Below are 17,876 nucleotides of genomic sequence, written 5' to 3'. Positions count from 1 at the left end.
CACTCTAGCACGTCTTCGAGGTGTTGACTCTGAATAGCAGCAAACTGTCTTTGCACAACAGGCATTTTATGGTGTTTGACTGAAGTTAGAGTGGTACTATGGTTTGGCTGTCAGAAAACCATCTTTTCCAACTGTTCTGGTGAGGAGAAAATTTGCTTCTTGGGGATGCTGTTATTGCTCTGAAAACATGGCTTTCCTGTAATGTCACAGCAATGGGCTTCCTATGAGGATTTATTTTAGATCCTTTTCAAAACCAGACTGAAACCACATCAGAAACAGGAAATATTTAGGCATTGCTCCTCTGTCTCTGGGTCCTTGCTGACTGTCTGGTGTTAATCTTAGCAAATGATTCACTGAAGGAGCTCTGATGAATTGCAGGGCTGTGCAGCAGCCCTCCAGGATAACACGTCTGCTTCTGCAGGGTGTAATGCATGTTTATTTAGAATTAAAAGAAAAGGAAAACAAATGGATTAGTGTCAGACAATCACTTAGATGTGGGAAAGTTGACGGAGATGCAGAAATGAAGGGCTGGAGCAGCTGTCCAATTAAGTAAGGACTGAACTGGGCCAGATGTCATCGTGTCTTACAGGATTGGCTGTGAGAGACAGCAATTCTAGAATATAGACTATATAATATAGAATCATTTAGGCTGGAAAAGACCTTCAAGATCATCAAGTCCAACCTTTACCCCAGGACTGCCAAGTCTACTATCAAACCATGGAATCGTGCATCACTAGGTTGGAAAAGACCTTTAAGATGATGAATTACCACCACATGTCACTAAGGGCCTCATGTACACATTTATATGGCAGTTGAAGATGTGGTGTCTATTGACAGGGCTGTATCCTGGCACACTGGGTTTCAGTTATAACAATTAAATTGTTTTTTTGGTGAGCACTGTAGAAGAATGGGGTGGTTTGAGGAAGGAGCAAATGCCTGAGCATCAGACTTAGACGCCAGCAGAGCTGGGTGTAGCAAAACCTTTCTCTCTGGAAAGGAGAGCTGAGATTTGGGAGCCTCTAATGACAGCATAGGGGGAAGAAAAAAAGGCCTCTGCCTTGCTCCAAATGGCTCGTGAGGCTTCACTAAGCTTTCAAGTGATGCCTTATGGCCCATGATATGGATTGTGGCCTTGTGCCAAGCACTGATCTGTCAGCAACTGTTATCTGTTTTACACATAAACTGGCTTTTGGTCCCAGTTACAGCTGATGTTTTATTAAAACCTAATGTGAATGAACATAAAATACCATTGCATCATTTTAACATCATAAACCATCATTACATCATTTTATGATGTTACCTCAATGTGGGTACAGCAAAGGGCAGTGGTTTCTACCTGGGTCAGAGCTACTCGGTTTCGACTCTGACATAACAGGCATCAGAAGCTGAGCAGTTTGGTAGATGTCAGCATTTACCAGTCCTGATTTTAGCAGGTTATTGCTTTGCCATGGCAACCCAAGGCAAGTGGTTAGGTGAGAACTCCAGACCAGTCTGCCATGATCAGTTTTACAAACATACTCAGCTTAGCTCTGCTCAAGTGAGCGATCTTTCCCTCTTGATCTCTAAATGTAGATAACTGCCATGCACATTCATAATAAGAATGGTAAAGTGGTGAATTCATTAACATTTCACAGAAATACCTATTTCCTCTCCTCTGGGCGCAGAGGGGAATAGTATCTTCATGCCTGTAGAGAAGACAGGCGGAATCCTGCTCTCCTGCTGCCCTGCTCCATGCAGGGGTGTGCGGTTAGCGATGACCTGTATGTAAGGAGAGCAAGCTTCCCTGTGTAATATATGCCAGTAAGCACACAGTTAGCCGAGCGCAGACCAAGCAGTTGGGTTTAATAAGTCCAAGTCATTCGTGGCTGATGTTTTTGCCTGCAGAGCAGGGTGCTGCAGTTCCCTGTGGGCTTCCTGCCCCACCAGGATGGACGGATGCCCTGCTAGGACTGATGGATGCCACACTGATGCCACTTTGAGCCCTCACCCTCCTGCTCAAGCAAGTCCCTTGGCAGTGGCCTTTGCTGGAGGTTGATGGCCATTCCTTTAGTCTAAAACCTGTGACAACTGGTGGTGTAAGTGGAGGGTGATTCTGCCATGTCAAGGTTTGGGCCTCAAACAGCCTTCTCTTTGCAAAAATGAGGTCGTGTTCAGAAAAATGAGTAGGAAGTGGAAAATCAGAGAGTCGTAGAACAGCCCAGGTTGCAAGGGAGCTCAGCAAATGAGCTGGTATGACCTGTGGGAAGAGGAGCCTAGATGAGGTTATCTTGCGCACTGTCCAGCCACATCTGGAAAACCTCCAGTGATGGGGCCTCTACCATGTCCGTGGGGAGACTGCTCCAGTGAATGATTGTTTTCACTGTAAAAGACTCCCCTTATGTTAAGATAAAACCTCTCTTAGTGCAGCTCATACCCACTGACCCTCATCTTCCTGTGTTTTAACCCCAGCTGGCAACTAAGCCCTACCCAGCTGCTCACTCACTTCATCCCCAGTGGGATGGGGGAGAGAATCAGAAGAGTGAGAAAACTCATGGGTTGAGATAAAGGCAGTTTAACAGGTAAAGCAAAAGCTGTGTGTTAGCAAAGCAGAACAAGGAAATCATTCATTACTTGCTGTCACAAGTAGGTATTCAACCATCTACAGGAAGGCAGGGCTCCATCAAACATGACAGCTACTTGGGAAGATGAACACCATCAGTCTGAATCATAGAATCACAGAATAGTTAGGGTTGGAAAGGACCTTAAGATCATCCAGTTCCAACCCCCTGCCATGGGCAGGGACACCTCACATTAAACCATGTCACCCAAGGCTCTGTCCAACTTGGCCTTGAACACTGTCAGGGATGGAGCATCCACAACTTCCCTGAGCAATGTCTCAGGGAATGTCCCCCCCTTCCTTCTTCTTCCCTTAGGTTTATATGCTGAGCATGATGCCATAAGGTGTGGGATATCCCTTTGGTCAGTTGAGGTCAGATGTCTTGATTGTGTCCCCTCCCATCTCCTTGTGCACCGCTAGCCCACTCGGTGATGGGGTGGTGTGAGGAGCAGAAAAGGCCTTGGCTCTGTGTAAGCGCTGCTCAGCAGTAACTAAAACATCCCTGTGTTATCAGCACTGTTTCCAGCACAAATCCAAAACATTCCCATACCAGCTACTGTGAAGAAAATTAACTCTACCCCAGCCAAACCCAGTGCACTTCTCCACGTGAAGAGAAAGCCTCTGTCCTCTTTTGTAGCTACAATACTGAAACACTGTGATGAGGTCACCCTTCCCCAGCCTTCTCTTATCCAGGGAGAGAAGACCTAACTCTTTTCAGCCTTTCCTCACAGGGCCAGTTCTGCTGTCCTTTGATCATCTTTGTTGCCCTCATTTGGAGTCTGTCCAGTCTGTCTGTCTTCCTTGAATTGTGGGGTCAAGCCAATGATGAGCACGATGCCATATGCCATGGAATACCCTTTGGTCAGTTGGTTGTGTCCCTTCCCAACTCCTTGTGCACCCCTAGGCCACTCGCTGGTGGGGTGATGTGAGGAGCAGAAAAGGCCTTGGCTCTGTATAAGCGCAGCTCAGCAGTAACTAAAACAACCCTGTGTTATCAGCACTGTTTCCAGCACAAATCCAAACCAGCCCCATACCAGCTACTGTGAAGAAAATTAACTCTATTCCAGTCAAAACCAGCACAGGGACTGGTCCGCCTGCTGATGCCTGTGGGATGCAGGAGCTTGGGTGTGCAGCTCCTGTGCAGTCTGTCTGCCAGACTCATTCCCATGGCCCTCCAGTTACATCCTCTCCTCACCATATTAAGAACATCTGGACAAAGTGATTTATAGACTCTCTCCCTTGATAGCATTGGCTGTATTTTAAGTCTCAGCAATTTTCTGTATTGCTGAACTATTATTCATGAGCAGATTTTGTGGTAAAGAATTCCCAGACTTAAGCACTCATGGATGGAATGGGGTCCTCACCTATTCTTCTTTTCTTCTGTTTACCCCCTCCCTCTTTCAGTTTTATGCTGCCTCTGTTGGCTTCATGTCCTGATGCCATGCCTTGATTTGTGAGTTTGTCACTTGTCACTGGTATCTCTTATAAGCCTTGCTTTGTAGCTGGACTGGGGACCTTGAAGTTTGGTGTGTGAAGCAGCACTTGGACTTGGTGGCTGCCTCTTGCTCCTCAGAGCTAATGTGTTATTTGGGTGGTGAGGAGAAGAGGTGGTTTGCCCAGTGGCCTCAGCAGGGCACCTAGCCATGCTCAAGAACATTGTTTTTTGGACTTCTGTCATAAGTCATGGCTTTACGCTTTGTCATTCTTTACTGACATTCTGTTCTTCTTTCTTACAGGCTCCACATCTGTTTGTTACAAGCCTACCAGCCCAGTCCAGGTACTGGAAGACACTGGCTTTCTTTACCAGGATCACCAGTTGTTTGCTGGCAGGCATGAAGTTTCTCCGCTAACAGCTGAAGGGATCAGTGCCAAAGAAAAAGCTGGTAAGTGTGTGGCCACACTTCCATACAAACTCACCACGTTTGCTTCTGTGTTTTTCCTTGGAAGTAAATTGTGCAGTTTAGACTATTTACAAATAATACTCACAGAACTGAAGGCCACCTTCTCATCCTCAGTGGAGTCAAAGGAGAGTTACCTTGACTTGAGTGTTATGACCCACCATCATTTGTCACTTGTGCTTGTGGAGGATGCAGCATTGCTTCTTGTCCTTCAGGACAAGGCTGCTCTTCATTGTGCAGCTGGACTGAGGTCCAGAGCTTTTTGCTGATGGAGCAGGACCACAGGCAGCCTGTGGAAGGCTCATTCTAGTTAGTCCTTTTTGGACCTCACTAATAGGTAACTAAAGTACATCTCCCAAATATAAGGATGCTGACAGGTGACTAGTACAGGGATGGAAATCCTTCTCATGTATGACCAAGAGCTGCCTTGACGGTGTGATGCTGGCTTTATCCACTCGTCTCAGATTTACAGCCTAGTCTGTGACCTCACTGATATGTTCTATCGCAGGTCTGCAAAGGTGCCCAATTTGGGGGGATTTCTGTGTGCTGTGAGTAAAGCAGTAAGAGTTTGCTGTAGCTGCAGGGACGTATAAAGTAGATGGACAGTTAGCTGTGGTGCAGACAGGTAGATGAAGATGTGTGTGTCTGCAGCAGCCCAGGGAGCTGACAGACCCTCTGAGTGCTGGTGGCCAGGTTGCAATCCCAGCATGGAAATGACCTATTCTAATAGTTAAGAGTCAAAGCTTTTCTTCCCCTATGGTATCTGGGTTGTGTATGAGTTATCCCACAGCATGTGCAGTAACTGATGAAACTTCAGGGAAATACCAGACCTCAAGGGAAAGTTTGCTTTTTAACTACTTTCAAACGCTAAAACCCAAATGTAAGTCCTTCTCACAAACCCCTCTGAGAACTGGAAGCAACAGGAGAGAGAAGGCTGCTAAGAATGACCACAAAGTCTGAACTGAAAACAGCACCTCCTCCTTGCCTTGGGACATGGAGGACTTTGTCCAGAGCTCTGGGCTTATTCTCACTTTTGTCCGCACTGGGGCCTTTCAGGAACACCCCTCTGGACTCAGACACCCTTCAGACCCCACTTTTGGGATGGCTGTGGGAGGAGAGCTCCAAGAGGAAGAGATTCTAACCTCCCAGCCATGGTTATATGCCATCAGGTGCTTAGCTCTAGGCATTTTCCACTTGTATAGAGTGCAAAAGTGGTGTCATTGCCTCTGAAGAGTGACTTCAGTAGGGTGTTAGGATGGTGTAACTAATCCATCTTTTTTAAGTGCTGGTGTTAAATCTATGACTGTAACACCCTCCTTGTACTCACCAGCAAAATCACAACGGTGACTCCCTTAGAAATAGTGTAATTGGCCAGACGGGAAATAGCACTTTTGGGGGAAGATGCCAGAGCACAGATAATTCTTTAATTACACTTTTAGGACCTTTTTGTTTTCAGTGTCATTTCATAGCTTTTTTGCGACACATTCTGCACGTTCTTCTGTTGTGGCAGGCACCTCACTTAGGAGGGGATTCGACTCATCAGATTTTGCCCATCAAAAGTGCAGCCTCCCGTGTGGTATTACCATACAGGCTGCTGCCATAAGCAATGCAAGGCATCTGCGGGGGGAAGGTCAAACACAGGCTTCCTAGAGAGGTGATTGATGCCCCAAGCCTATCAGTGTTTAAGAGGCATTTTGGCAATGTCCTTAGCAATGTGCTTTAAGTTTTGTTCAGGCAGTTGGACTAGATGATTGTTGTAAGTCCTTTCCAACGGAAATATTCTGTTCTTATTCTGTTCTAGTCTAGTCTAGTGCTGTCCATTCTGTTCTCTTCCATTCCATTCCATTCTATTCTCTATTCCGTTCCATTTATATTTTAAAAAAGACCAAATTTCCCTATGACATTGTGTGTCCCTCCATTGACTTGGGAGGGCATTTGGTGCTGTGGGTATTTGGCACATGCAGTATTATGGAGGGAAGGGCTGGGAACATGTTTTAGGGGTCACTGCAAGCAATTAAGGATGATTTGGGGTGGGGGGATGAGCAGAGAGTAGTGCCCTGCCTCCTTTGGTGGCTTCCAGCCACGTTCCCTCTACTCCAGGGGGGCCCTGGCAGGGCAGTGCCCCTGGGGTGCATCCTGGGCACAGGGTCACAGCCGTGGGGTGTAGGAGCTCCAGCCTCCTGGACAGCAGAGCTAACGGCCACCTCTGTCTCTCCCTGCCCAGCCGAGGAGGCCCTCTGCACCCTGCGCCCACCCAGCTTCCGCCGGGTCCCAGAGGCGGAGATGCGAGGGGCGGACGAGGTGGCAGCCGGCACCGTCCTGCAGCGCCTGATCCAGGAGCGGCTGAGGTATGGCAACCCCAGCGAGAACATGAACCTGCTGGCCATACAGCACCAGGCGACGGGCAGCGCCGGCCCCTCCAACAGCACTGCCAGCACTCTCTCTTCCGCAGAGAACCTCGCTCCCGAAGAGCCGCCAATGGTCCAGCCGTCAGGGCGGCAGGAACCGCAGGGGCAGGAGCACCAGGGGGACGGTGCTGTGATGGAGAAGCAGCCCCGAGCCCCGCAGCCCCCGCATGGCACCGAGGAGCTGCCCACCTACGAGGAAGCCAAGGCTCAGTCTCAGTTCTTCCGAGGACAGGCACCCACGGCCACTGCGGCCGCTCCGGGGTTTTATGGCACATCCAGCCAGAAGTCCAGGACGGAGGGGAGGCCGACGGTGAACCGGGCCAACAGCGGGCAGGCGCATAAGGATGAGGCGCTGAAGGAGCTGAAGCAGGGCCACGTCCGCTCACTGAGCGAGAGGATCATGCAGCTCTCACTGGAGAGGAATGGTGCCAAGCAGCATCCCCCGGCACCGGGTGGCACGAAAGGCTTCAAGGCGGCCCCACAGCCCAGCAAGGCTACGGACCCACGGGGCCCGCCGCCCGAGTACCCCTACAAAGGCAAGGCACCCACTCCAGGCAGCAAGGGACAGGAGCATGGGATGTTCTATGGCGAGCAGCCGGCGCAGGATGTCCTCAAGGCTTCCTTTGCTGCCCCGCAGCCCTCTGCCCGCACAGAGGTGGCCCTGGTCCGGTACCAGCCACCGCCGGAGTATGGAATCAGCAGGTAATGGCCATGGTCAAGGGTAAGGGGTCTGATCCTGCCCATGCCAGAGGAGCTTCTGCAGTGATTTGGTCTCATGAACCGCAGCTCCTGTGGGCTTCAGCCTTAGGCACATGGTGGGGACATCACACCCCGTGACTGGGCCAGCATGGGACAGGTGATGGAGGCATCTGCACCTCCAGGAGGGCTGTATAAAGCACAACACGCTGTAACGTCCTAATTAAACCTAATTAAACTAAATGGTTATAAAATGCAGCATTGGTCATGGGGGCTTTCATGGTACTGTGCCACTCATGCCAGGCCTCCCCATGAGCACGGGTTTATTCCAAGCGCATTAAGAATAAACCAGAGTATTCACTCGCTATGCACTGATCCCTGTGGGCGGTGAACGTCCTGCTCAGTGCCCAGGCAGGATGGTGAGCCCAGGCAGTGAGGGCTCCCTTTTCCTTGCTGTACCTAAATACAAGAGTGTCTCTGTCTCATTGCTGTCTCTTTGACCTGTTTTGCTGGATTGGGAAGGCTGGAGTTGTCTGATGTGAATGTGGGTGGCTTTCATATTGCAAGCTGCCAGGTTGGACAGAGCCCTGGGAGACACGGTCTAGTGAGAGGTGTCCCTGCCCATGGCAGGGGGTTGGAACTGAATGATCTTAAGGTCCTTTCCAACCCTAACTATTCTGTGAGTCTATGATCAGGTCCTTACCGACCCCAAAATCCCCAGAGGTTTTGTTGGTGTTGACTTTAGTTGCATGCACTCAGAGCATGGATTTGGTGGATGTTGCAAGGCAGTTGTGACAGCTCAGGGCCCATACTGAGCAGCGCTGGCCTTCCTCCAGCTACGTGTGTTTTCATTACCAGCCTTCCACTGTGCCGAGTTTATGCAGCTTTTCCAGAGGAAAGTGGCATTTTTAAGAGCTCAGCACAAATCTCTGTTTATGCTAAGAAACAGCTGTATAGGCTCGAGGGCAACAGGGGCCGTGCTTTCCTGCAGCCATTCGCAGTGCTAACAAACATCTCTGGCACCAAGGAGATTCATCCCCAACAGAAAAGGAGCTGGTTTGGGGGTTTTTGTCATTCTTGGAAAATGCTGCTTCAATACCCATGGCCTCTTCTGCTGAGTCCATGTAAGTGAGTGGTCGTGGGTGCTGCGGAATGAGAAATGGCACTGCTGTCAAGTGGGAAGCCCTTTGGGGCTACTTCCAAAACCTTCCCCAGGTGCCTGTTCAGCAAGGTTAATGTTGAGAAGTGCCTTGATTTCAGTGTAGGTTTCCATGCCAGTAGCATGGGCCAGCCTTACCCCAAGGCTCTGCTGGATCACCCTAGCAGCTATGCTGAGAAACCCACTGGTTCATGTGCTCATCACTTGCTGTTTCTCGGCAGCTGTGCCCTGGTACATCCTTGTGCCCATTTCGGGCTGTGTCACAGGATCAACATGGTCTGGAATGGTTATAAAATGCAGCAAAATACTGTCTTCCCCACATATTCCTCTCTATGGAGGCAGGTTGCTTCCTGATGGACATCAGCCCCATCTCTGCTAGAGAACTTGCCTGAGCACTGAGCACTGCTGGAGGAGAGCCGGGACTGTGCTACACTGCTGGGTTGCTCCAAGTGCAAACCTGCGTGTGCCTCTGCTCTTGCTTGCTGCTTGCCCCTTACCTGCACTCTGGGGAGGCTCACGGTCAGCCATCTGGAATGGGATGGAGGACCTTGATAGGAGAGGTTGAGGTAGGGAACTGCCTGATTTCATGACGTTAGTGGAAGAGTAGGGTCTGGAGAGTCTGTTTGTTCTGTTAGAGGAGCAAGCTAGGTGAGAAATTCCAGCTTTCATCTCCCCAGGAGGGCCTGGGAAAGAAACTGGTAGAAGCAGAGCTTTGCCAATGGGAATCTTATGTATCTAAGTATCTCATTCCTTCTATACTGGCCATATCTTTCCCAAGGATGGGATCATTCCCATCCTGGCATTCTCTGGACAGGGACTATGCAGAAGGATTCTACCTTCTAAGAAAGAGAGAAGCACAGAGCTGCATAGGTCTAGAGGAAGCACCCACAGATTGGTTGGGATAGACCTGTAAGGTCACTGACACCCCATTCCCCTCCTTCTGTGATGAGGGCGAAGTGGTTGGGAACCAGAAATGCTCATAAGGGAGCTGTTGGAGGAGATGGGATGACTGCAGCTGCTGCTTAGCTTGCTTTTTTCACTTGGCTTTTTTCTGTGCTTGTGGCTGGTTTTAAAGGGAATGTTACCTTTATAAGTAAGTAAGTACCTTCCCCACCATGGGAAGACCTCACAACTTTACTGTAAATCTCAAGAGATTTGGTATTGTCCTCAAGACCCCCTAGAGTCATATGCTGCAGCATTTATATAAATTAGATTTGGTGACCTCTGCTTTATGGACATCATGATTGCAGAGTGCAGCTTGAACCCCGCAGCTTAAAAGGCATAAAACCCAGAAGGCAAATAAAAAGGAACCAATATTTGTTCCTGGTTTAAAATACCATATTTTTAAGCCAGTTGCATGATGCTTGGGGCCCTGACTCACAGTTTTTGAATGCTTCAAGTTGGCCAAGTGTAACAGAAAACCTTTCCTTTCCTAGATGTGCAGCTATTCCTGAATGGTGTCTTTACTAACTTTCCTTAGGTGCCTGTTCAGAGAGTCGCAGCTTGTCAGGTAAAAGGGTTTGGAAATAATCTAATTTAATCTGTTGTCCAATGCCCTGAATTAATTCCATTTTGTGAACATTCAGTCCTGGAGATTATAGCACTCTGTGTCTGGAGAATCCATCACAGCCTTTGCAGGCTTGTTCCACTAGCTAATTGCCATCTCTGGCACAGTTCTGCATCTTCTTTTCAATCTGTATTTTCTAGTTACCAGTTGGGATTTTGCAATGTCCTTGTCAGATACAGTGAGGAGCCCTGCTCTATCAGTCCTGTAATGCACTTAACATATGGAGCCTGGAGCCCCGTAACTGTTTTTCTCTGTTGTCAAAACCCCTTTTTTCACTGTGGAAAGCTGACTTGGACACCACTGCAGCACCAGAAATTAATCAGATGCAACATCACCTCTGCAATGCGACTCAGTGTTCCTCATTTATGTAGCTAATTACACTTGCCATTTCGGACATTGGCACCCCATCCAGCTTGTTATCTTGTTGGTCATGTTAGGGTTGTCACAGCCCAGAGGAGGATTTTCCACCCTTTTACTGTAGTTTATTGCTACAGTATTATATTGCTATATTTATTCTTGGGTGGATGAATTTGGACATGCTCAATTCCATATTGTTTCTCTGTGCCCTGCTTAAACAGTGATCCAGATCACTCAATGCAATGAATCCTCTTCTTCATTGCTTACCTTGGCCCTTGTCAGGTCCTGATGTCTTTCATCCACAATGATTTCTTTCTGTTAGTGCTGGCAAGACTTGGCCCAGGTTCTTTGGGGGTGATTACACAAAGATTTGCAGGGCAAAATTATCTGATAATGTTAATGAAAAGCATATAATGCAGATGAAGTCTTAACTGGAAACACCACTGCTTGTTGAGGGGACTTCATTCGTGGCTGCATTCAGAAGTCAGTCATGCGGGCACCTTTTAATTCTGATTTAATCCAAGCATTTTAAATGACTGCTTACAATTGAATCATAAAGCTGGGCTGTTTTTAAAGATACCCCATTTTTTTATGTGCCTCATTAAATCCCACCCTGCCTGGATGCAGAAGCCTATGTTTAGCTGCCGAAATAGCCTGTGGCTTCTCTGGTTGTTTGTGCATTAACCCATGCACACATTACCGCTGTTTGCAGACAACCTGATGATATTCGGTCATTCAGCCACATGTCTGTGGCCACTAAGGGGACTACAAGGAGCTCCTTTTCCTCCCCGAGACACCCAGGTGGGTGTGCTGGCAGCATGGCCAAGGCCAAGGATGTCACACCCAAGCTGCCTTCTGCTGGTGTTTCTCTGTGAGGATAGCCCCAAAACATGAGTGTGGGTAGGAGGCTGTGCTTCCAGCTGATGTGGATGCTGGCAGTCCTGCAGAAGAGCTTTGGGTCCTCTCCTGGTCTGATTTGCCTTTCATTCAAATAAGTGAAAGAGAAAGCATCACCCATCAGTTTGGGTGATGCCCGTGTCATTTCTCCTTACCCAGTTGGTTCCTGTAGGAGTGCAGAGATTGAAGAAGGCACATTTTCCTTTGCTGAAAGTCAGCTGGGCTTTAGAAGGACTATCTGTTCTGAGTGTGGATCCCTGTGAAGAGGTGCTATATCCTGTCTCTTAACTGTGCAGGATATGTTTAATATAGCGTGTGTCTCTTCAGATGATAATTTTGCTTGGAGACATGAGTCCAAATGCCCAAAATGGGTTTTGAAACATACCTTTGTGCTTACAAGGTGCTGCAGCTGTGATTCTGAAAGGCAGAGGATGCCCTGAGAACTATGTCTTGGCTATGAAAAGTCTTCTTCCATTTCTGGCTGTATCAGCATTTAACAATGGGCCTATAACTGTGTTTCCTTGCACCATGGCCATCAGGCTGGCTTGCTGGCTTTCCCGTCTTTTTCCTGCACAGTGACAGCACTGATTCCTCTGTGTTATTCACTGCTACAAAGAGTAGCATTTGAAGTCTTCTTCATGACTGCAGAAATCACAGCTGAAGTCAGGTAGACCCCTGGGTCTGAGGTTAATGTGCAGACTCAAGGCTCCCAGTCAATGGTCAGGATTAGCATCTTTCATGGACATTTTGCTCTCATTGTAAATTAAAAGTCAAAGGCAACTTCAGAGAGCTGCACCCCAGGAAGACCTCTTTCTCTTCACTGACTAGCTAGACTAGAGCATCCATGGTGAATGTGTAAACCTGTGTCCCTTGAGGGAGAGTCTTTAAGAGATAGTAGGCCATACTACCCTAGAGGCAAAAGAAGGCAGAGCGTTCAGAGAAAGATGAGCTAAATAGGTTAGAGGAGCGCATTTTAATTATGAATGTGGATGCCACGGTATGTAGGAAAAAAAGTCCTTCCTCCACTGGCTGCGCTCCCTCTTTAGGTAGAGGAGAGCTGCATTGTACCTGTAGCAGGGCAGAGGTGGACTTTCCAGAACATTTACGGGCATTTGTGTTACATTATTTCCTAGTACTGCCCCGCTTTATTGAGCAATAGCTCTTCTTTATTTATATAAGGTGTCTTATTCCTACATACAGCTACAAATTCCTCCAGAACTCCTGTATCTCCATAAATCCAGTCATCCTTGCTCAGACATCCTTGCTCCCAGGCTCTCCAATATAAGAGGTGTATTAAGACCATGCCTGAACTTTGAGGCTTGAGTGGCCTTGCTGAATTCTGAGGGATTTCTCATGAAAGTGAGGTCCATGGTCAAGTATTTTACTGTATTGCACTGTATTGCAAGCCATATATAGTGGGTATTATATATATCAGAAGCTATACAGAACTGAAAAGAGTGAGTGCAGTCTGGTAGCCCTAGCATGGTAGCCTTTGAAAGGCTTACTGCCTGCCTGGTGCTCCCTATTCAAAAAGGTGGTTTCCTTACTTTATTTCTTCTTTATGTTGCCTTGCAGAAGTATATAGGAGCCCTACCTCTAAAATAACATCAGCGAAAAACGTATGTTTATAATAGAAATGTAAAGTGTCCAAAACTCCTCATATTCATGCTTCTGAGAAGGATGATTTCTGATGAAAACGTGTTGCTGGAAGATTTTAACCTGCTCTAATGCAGAGCAAGATCAACATTTAAAATACAGTAGAAGCATTTTGAGAATGTCATTCTTTACTAAGCCCAAAGGAGCTCAGGATAATCCTGATCGCTTCATTTCTTTGGAGCTTTACACGAGAGGTTGGATGTGAGCTAAGCTGATGGTGTAACTCTCCTGCTCCTATAAATGTTGATTTGCTAATGTGAATTGCTGTGCTGATTTTATTGCATAGGCACTTGGAGATTTCGCAGTTGGCTAAGTCAGAATTAAACTGTGAGAGATCAAACAAGGAAAAAGGGGAGTCAGAAACATGCTCATTATGTTGAACAGCCGTGGTTCAAAAGCATAATGTGGATTGTGCCTGCTCAGTTTTCCAAGCTGGAAAACGCTCTGGACAATCTCTCCTGTGGCCCTCACTATTGAGACTCTGGTGCCTGGCTTCTGCTACAAGATGTAAATCTTTAGTAGCTCAATAAGTGGTTTGCAGGTCAAGAAAATGGAGATACCAGGAAATCTTTTCTCTCTCTGTAGGGTAAAGCTAGACAGACTGAAGGGTGTGTGAAAAGGTTAAACTGATGGGAGGTAGAGATTTCCCAAATGAACAGTGTCAGGAGATCCTGCAAGCATTTGAAGGGTACATTTATGACCAAAGATGATAATAAAGAAAAATTCCTATATCTCTACTGGTTTAGATTCAGAAATCAATTTAATTACATTGCTTTAAGCTATTCCCTTAAAGAAGTGAGAAAACCTGTACCTGTAGTGTCTTTATAGTGGTGTAACTGTGTCCAAACAAGGCTTTTACCTGAATAAAGGCAGCTGTGGCCTGCATTTTGGTGAAGACAAACAAACTTGCAGCTGAACAGACTGCTGTGGTCAAATGCATAAGTGCAGAGTGGCTGTCAGCATCACTGGTGAGGTGCTGTGTGCATGACTGCATTTGCATGTGCTTGTGGAGCATCTTTTGCATGACATCCTCACTTCTGATGTTCTTCTTTATTGTTCAGATTCTTGAGCAAAGAAATATTCCAGTCCCGTCGTAGGTGTGGAATCCCTTGCTGGGCTTTACACACTGGAGCACCAGAAGGAAAGGAGTATGGTGTGGGAGCTGTGCCCATGGTGGGGCACAGGCTCATTGGACTTCTTGGCCCACATAGGCTCTGATCACCGGGGACTGCTAAGAGGCATGGTTTTGGTCTAAGGAAGGGCTGGTTGCTTTTAGGGCAGAGCTTTAAAATTGCCTTCACTTTTCATCTTGTGCTGCAGCTGAAGGCAGGGACAGGTTATTGCAGTAGAATTAGGCCAACGCTGAGCGTTTTTGAGCCCGTCCGCTTTGAGAAGCCATGTAGGTGCTGAAGAAAATAGTCATCCTATTTATTGTGTATTTATATAGCACAAAATCTTCTGTGTAAAAGATAGCATTCATGGATCTTTGAGGCTGAATGGGGTAAATACATCTGTTTGATAGATCTCCTGCCTTGTGTAGGGTACAGAAATAAAGGCAGTAGCTTAACCAACACCTTGTGGGTAAGCTAAAATGCAACTTTCAGAGGGCGCTCGATTGTGGACTTCAGGTGGGATCCAGCAGCCAGCTTATTTTCCAGCCAGGATGGATTCTGGCACAGACATGGTCTGGGTTGAGGCTGTTGGACAACTGTGGTGTAGAAATTCCACAGCTTTGGCATCTGGGATGAGGAACGGCTCAGCCTGTGCACAGCAGGGCTGTCTCCATGGGGCTGCTCACCCTGGCCCAGGCTCTGAAGATGCATGTGTGGTGGATGGAGGGATGGAGATGGACCATTCCCTGCTGGAATTCCCCTCTTTTGAAACAGGGGCTGTCTCCTTTCTTGAGCTCACATCCGGAGGCTTACCCTCACTGCTAGGACATCCTCCTGGGTTATCCTCCAGCCACTGCAGATTGTGACTGGGTGGATTAAAGAGCCCGCACCGTCACAAACCTTAGCCCGCAAGCAGATCCTCTGCCCGTTCACTTTTTATCCTTCCCAACACGAGCCTGGGTGATGGATGCTGTTAGTCGGGGAGTGACACAATGAGGTCTCGCGCTAGAAGATGTCTTTTCTGGCTCGCTGTGACTGACTGGGGCTGTGCCTTCAGCAGCTCCGCAGCAGCCCTTCCCTTTGGCACTTGCTGAAGCCGCTCGGGGATGCTGCTTCTCTCACATCACTTCCTTTCGCCTCCCAGTTCAACCCATCAGCCAGTCTCACTCCAGGCAGGGAGCGGTGTTCCAAGGGTGAGTAATGCATCCCTTGTGTTTCCTTCGAGCCCGCTGGCTTGTGCTGCTCAGCAGTGGGGTTTGTGGCAAGGGGGGGCAGGGAGGGGCTGGCTCCCCGCTGAAATACTAGCTGCTCACCTAGGCAAAAACGCCGCTTTCCAGTCAATGCTTCCTTTATCCCTTCATGCCAGATGTATACATCACTGTCAAGAGCAGGCAAGGAGACAATTTACCCTCTGCCTGCTGCGATTGTTGGTATCCAGGAGTGACTGAGGACCGGAATCACAACCGCACGCTCACAACTATTAATGAACCGAGCAGTCATCGGGCGACCGCTCCTGCGCATGTTTCGAGGTGCGCGTGGCTCTAACGCCTCCCCCATGTGTGCTTCCCCACAGCCGACAATGCCAGCCGCCCTTCCCGCCGCCGCCGGCCCAGCAGCACAGCCCCATGTCCTCACAAGCCACCGCTGCCACCGGCCCCCTGCTCCCGGGTACCTTGCCCCCATTGCAGGCTCCTGCCCAGCCACCGACGCCACCGGGCCAGCAGCTAACACCCGATGCCTTCGCCATCGTGGAGCGGGCGCAGCAGATGGTAGAAATGCTGTCCGAGGAGAACCACGTGCTGCGGCAGGAGCTGGAGGGGTACTATGAGAAGGCAGACAAGCTGCAGAAGGTATGTGAGAGGTGGGGATGGGGCCTGGGCAGGCAACTGCCTTGGTGCTTCTGCATTTGGGTGTCAGAAGCTGTTCTTCATAATCATGTCACTCCAGTGGTGATGTGCCAGTGGCTGTCTCTAACCATTGCCTCTCCATGGTGGTCCTCCAGAAGTGTAAGGCTGTGCATTATGTCCTTTGGGCTTTCCTGCCTTTAGCGTGAAATGGGGCAACCCATCATATATTTCATAGCGGGGGACTTTCCACCTCCATCCTCCCATGCTAGCCTTCCCAGAGCTTTCCCTGGAAGTCTCCTGTAGGCAGAGGATGCTCCTGCACCATCTACATAGGGGGTAGAGCTGCCAGTGAGAAGCATTTGAAGAGCATGGCCACATCTGTCCTGAGCGGTCTTGTCACTGCAATAGGCTCATGTGGTGCTCCAGGCTCTTTGGAAGTGTAACAGCCATCAGTTGGGTTGCCCGTTGTTTGGAAATGTGTTAACTTGATTGTCTCAGAGGCTTTCAGTGAATGCTCTATAGGTTCCAAGGGCTGATGTTAGATACCCAGCATTGAACACGTTGGTTAAAAAAGCACTGAGAGAACCATTTCCTAAAGATTTTGCTCAATACCCTTTTGCAAAGAGATCCTGCCAGGAGATGTTTTCTGTATGCAAGCTGGCGTTTGCAGTGGAGGAGGCTGATGTCACCCGAGGCAGCACACAAGACAAGATAAAGAGTCAAATCAAATGAAGTAAAAATTACTTAAAACCAAGACCTTGCTGAAGGCAAAGCAGAGAGGCCAAAATAAGTTATTTAGGAACCTACACTGCCATTTCAGTTATGTCTTCCCACTGCATGTACACACATGGGCCTAGGCTGCAGGTCTTTCCTCTCTGAGTTTAGGAGTCTAAATAGGAGCTCTGTTTTGTTGTGCCATGTGAGATGAGGGTGCTCTTGGAGACACCCTTCATAGACAAGAGGCAGCTCTGAGAGATGATTTACCCGGGTTAGTACAAAGACCTGTTGTTTGGTAGCTGCTGTCGTTGTTTCAGCCCCTTCCTCTGCAACCAGATGACTTGAGTTTATTCACAGGGTTTCCTAAATTTCATTGGGATCTCAATGTCTGCAGCCACATTAACTGTTAGTGAAGATGTCTGCAGAGATGTTAGCACTGACTTCCCTGTGGCCTTCGTGGGCAACAAGAAATAGTCCAGCTACTAACTTTACAAAAGCTGCATTGTTCAGTTAAAGGTATTTGAGTGCGATGCCCTAAAACTGTTCCAATTTCCTTCTATGCTCTTGGAAAGGGCTCTCTCTTTATCTTGGATGCCCCATGAGTCAATTGCATCAGACACCAACAGAAAGGTATTCAAGCATGGGCTGAAATCTCACTTCAGTCAACAGTGTGGACTCGAGTCCCATTGACTTTGGAGGAATGTAAGCGGAGTATTGAAGTGAAACCCATGCTCAAGTGCATTCTTTCTTCAGGAAAACATCCTCAACCAAAGCCTTAACACACAGTATCCCTCCCATGCTGGTTTTAATGTGTTTGATCACAGGCCAGGGCAGGTCCTCCTCTGTTCCCACAGTTTCAGCTGAACATCACCTCTGAAAACATGACAGTGAATTAAATTACATGCTTTGGGTGCGAAAATTCTTCCCCCTTGTTGGAAGTGGGAAGGGTCATGAGGAGTTCTTGTT

The 17,876-nt window shown here is 48.2% G+C and overlaps 1 protein-coding gene across 4 annotated transcripts in view; it reads left to right on the top strand.

Annotated features, from left to right (window-relative positions):
• The window catches only part of AMOTL1 (angiomotin like 1), a 67,189-nt gene that overhangs the window by 18,006 nt on the left and 31,307 nt on the right, over positions 1–17,876 (top strand). For 3 of the 4 annotated variants that reach the window (XM_061457871.1, XM_061457872.1, XM_061457870.1), the window contains exons 2-4: positions 4,333–4,479; positions 6,719–7,604; positions 15,920–16,196. In XM_061457871.1, the coding sequence (XP_061313855.1) occupies positions 6,778–7,604; positions 15,920–16,196 (1,104 nt within the window). In that variant the 5' untranslated portion in view covers positions 4,333–4,479; positions 6,719–6,777. Of the gene's footprint in view, positions 1–4,332; positions 4,480–6,718; positions 7,605–15,919; positions 16,197–17,876 lie in introns of those variants that run through there. The other variant, XM_061457873.1, reaches the window with a different exon arrangement.

Source organism: Pezoporus flaviventris, unplaced genomic scaffold, assembly GCF_033815535.1.
Source record: "Pezoporus flaviventris isolate CSIRO_AGI_PZ_B2104156 unplaced genomic scaffold, CSIRO_AGI_Pfla_v1 ptg000025l, whole genome shotgun sequence".
NCBI lineage: Eukaryota > Metazoa > Chordata > Aves > Psittaciformes > Psittacidae > Pezoporus > Pezoporus flaviventris.
The sequence above is the reverse complement of the archived record's forward strand: the minus strand, read 5'-3'. Positions and strand labels throughout refer to the sequence as shown.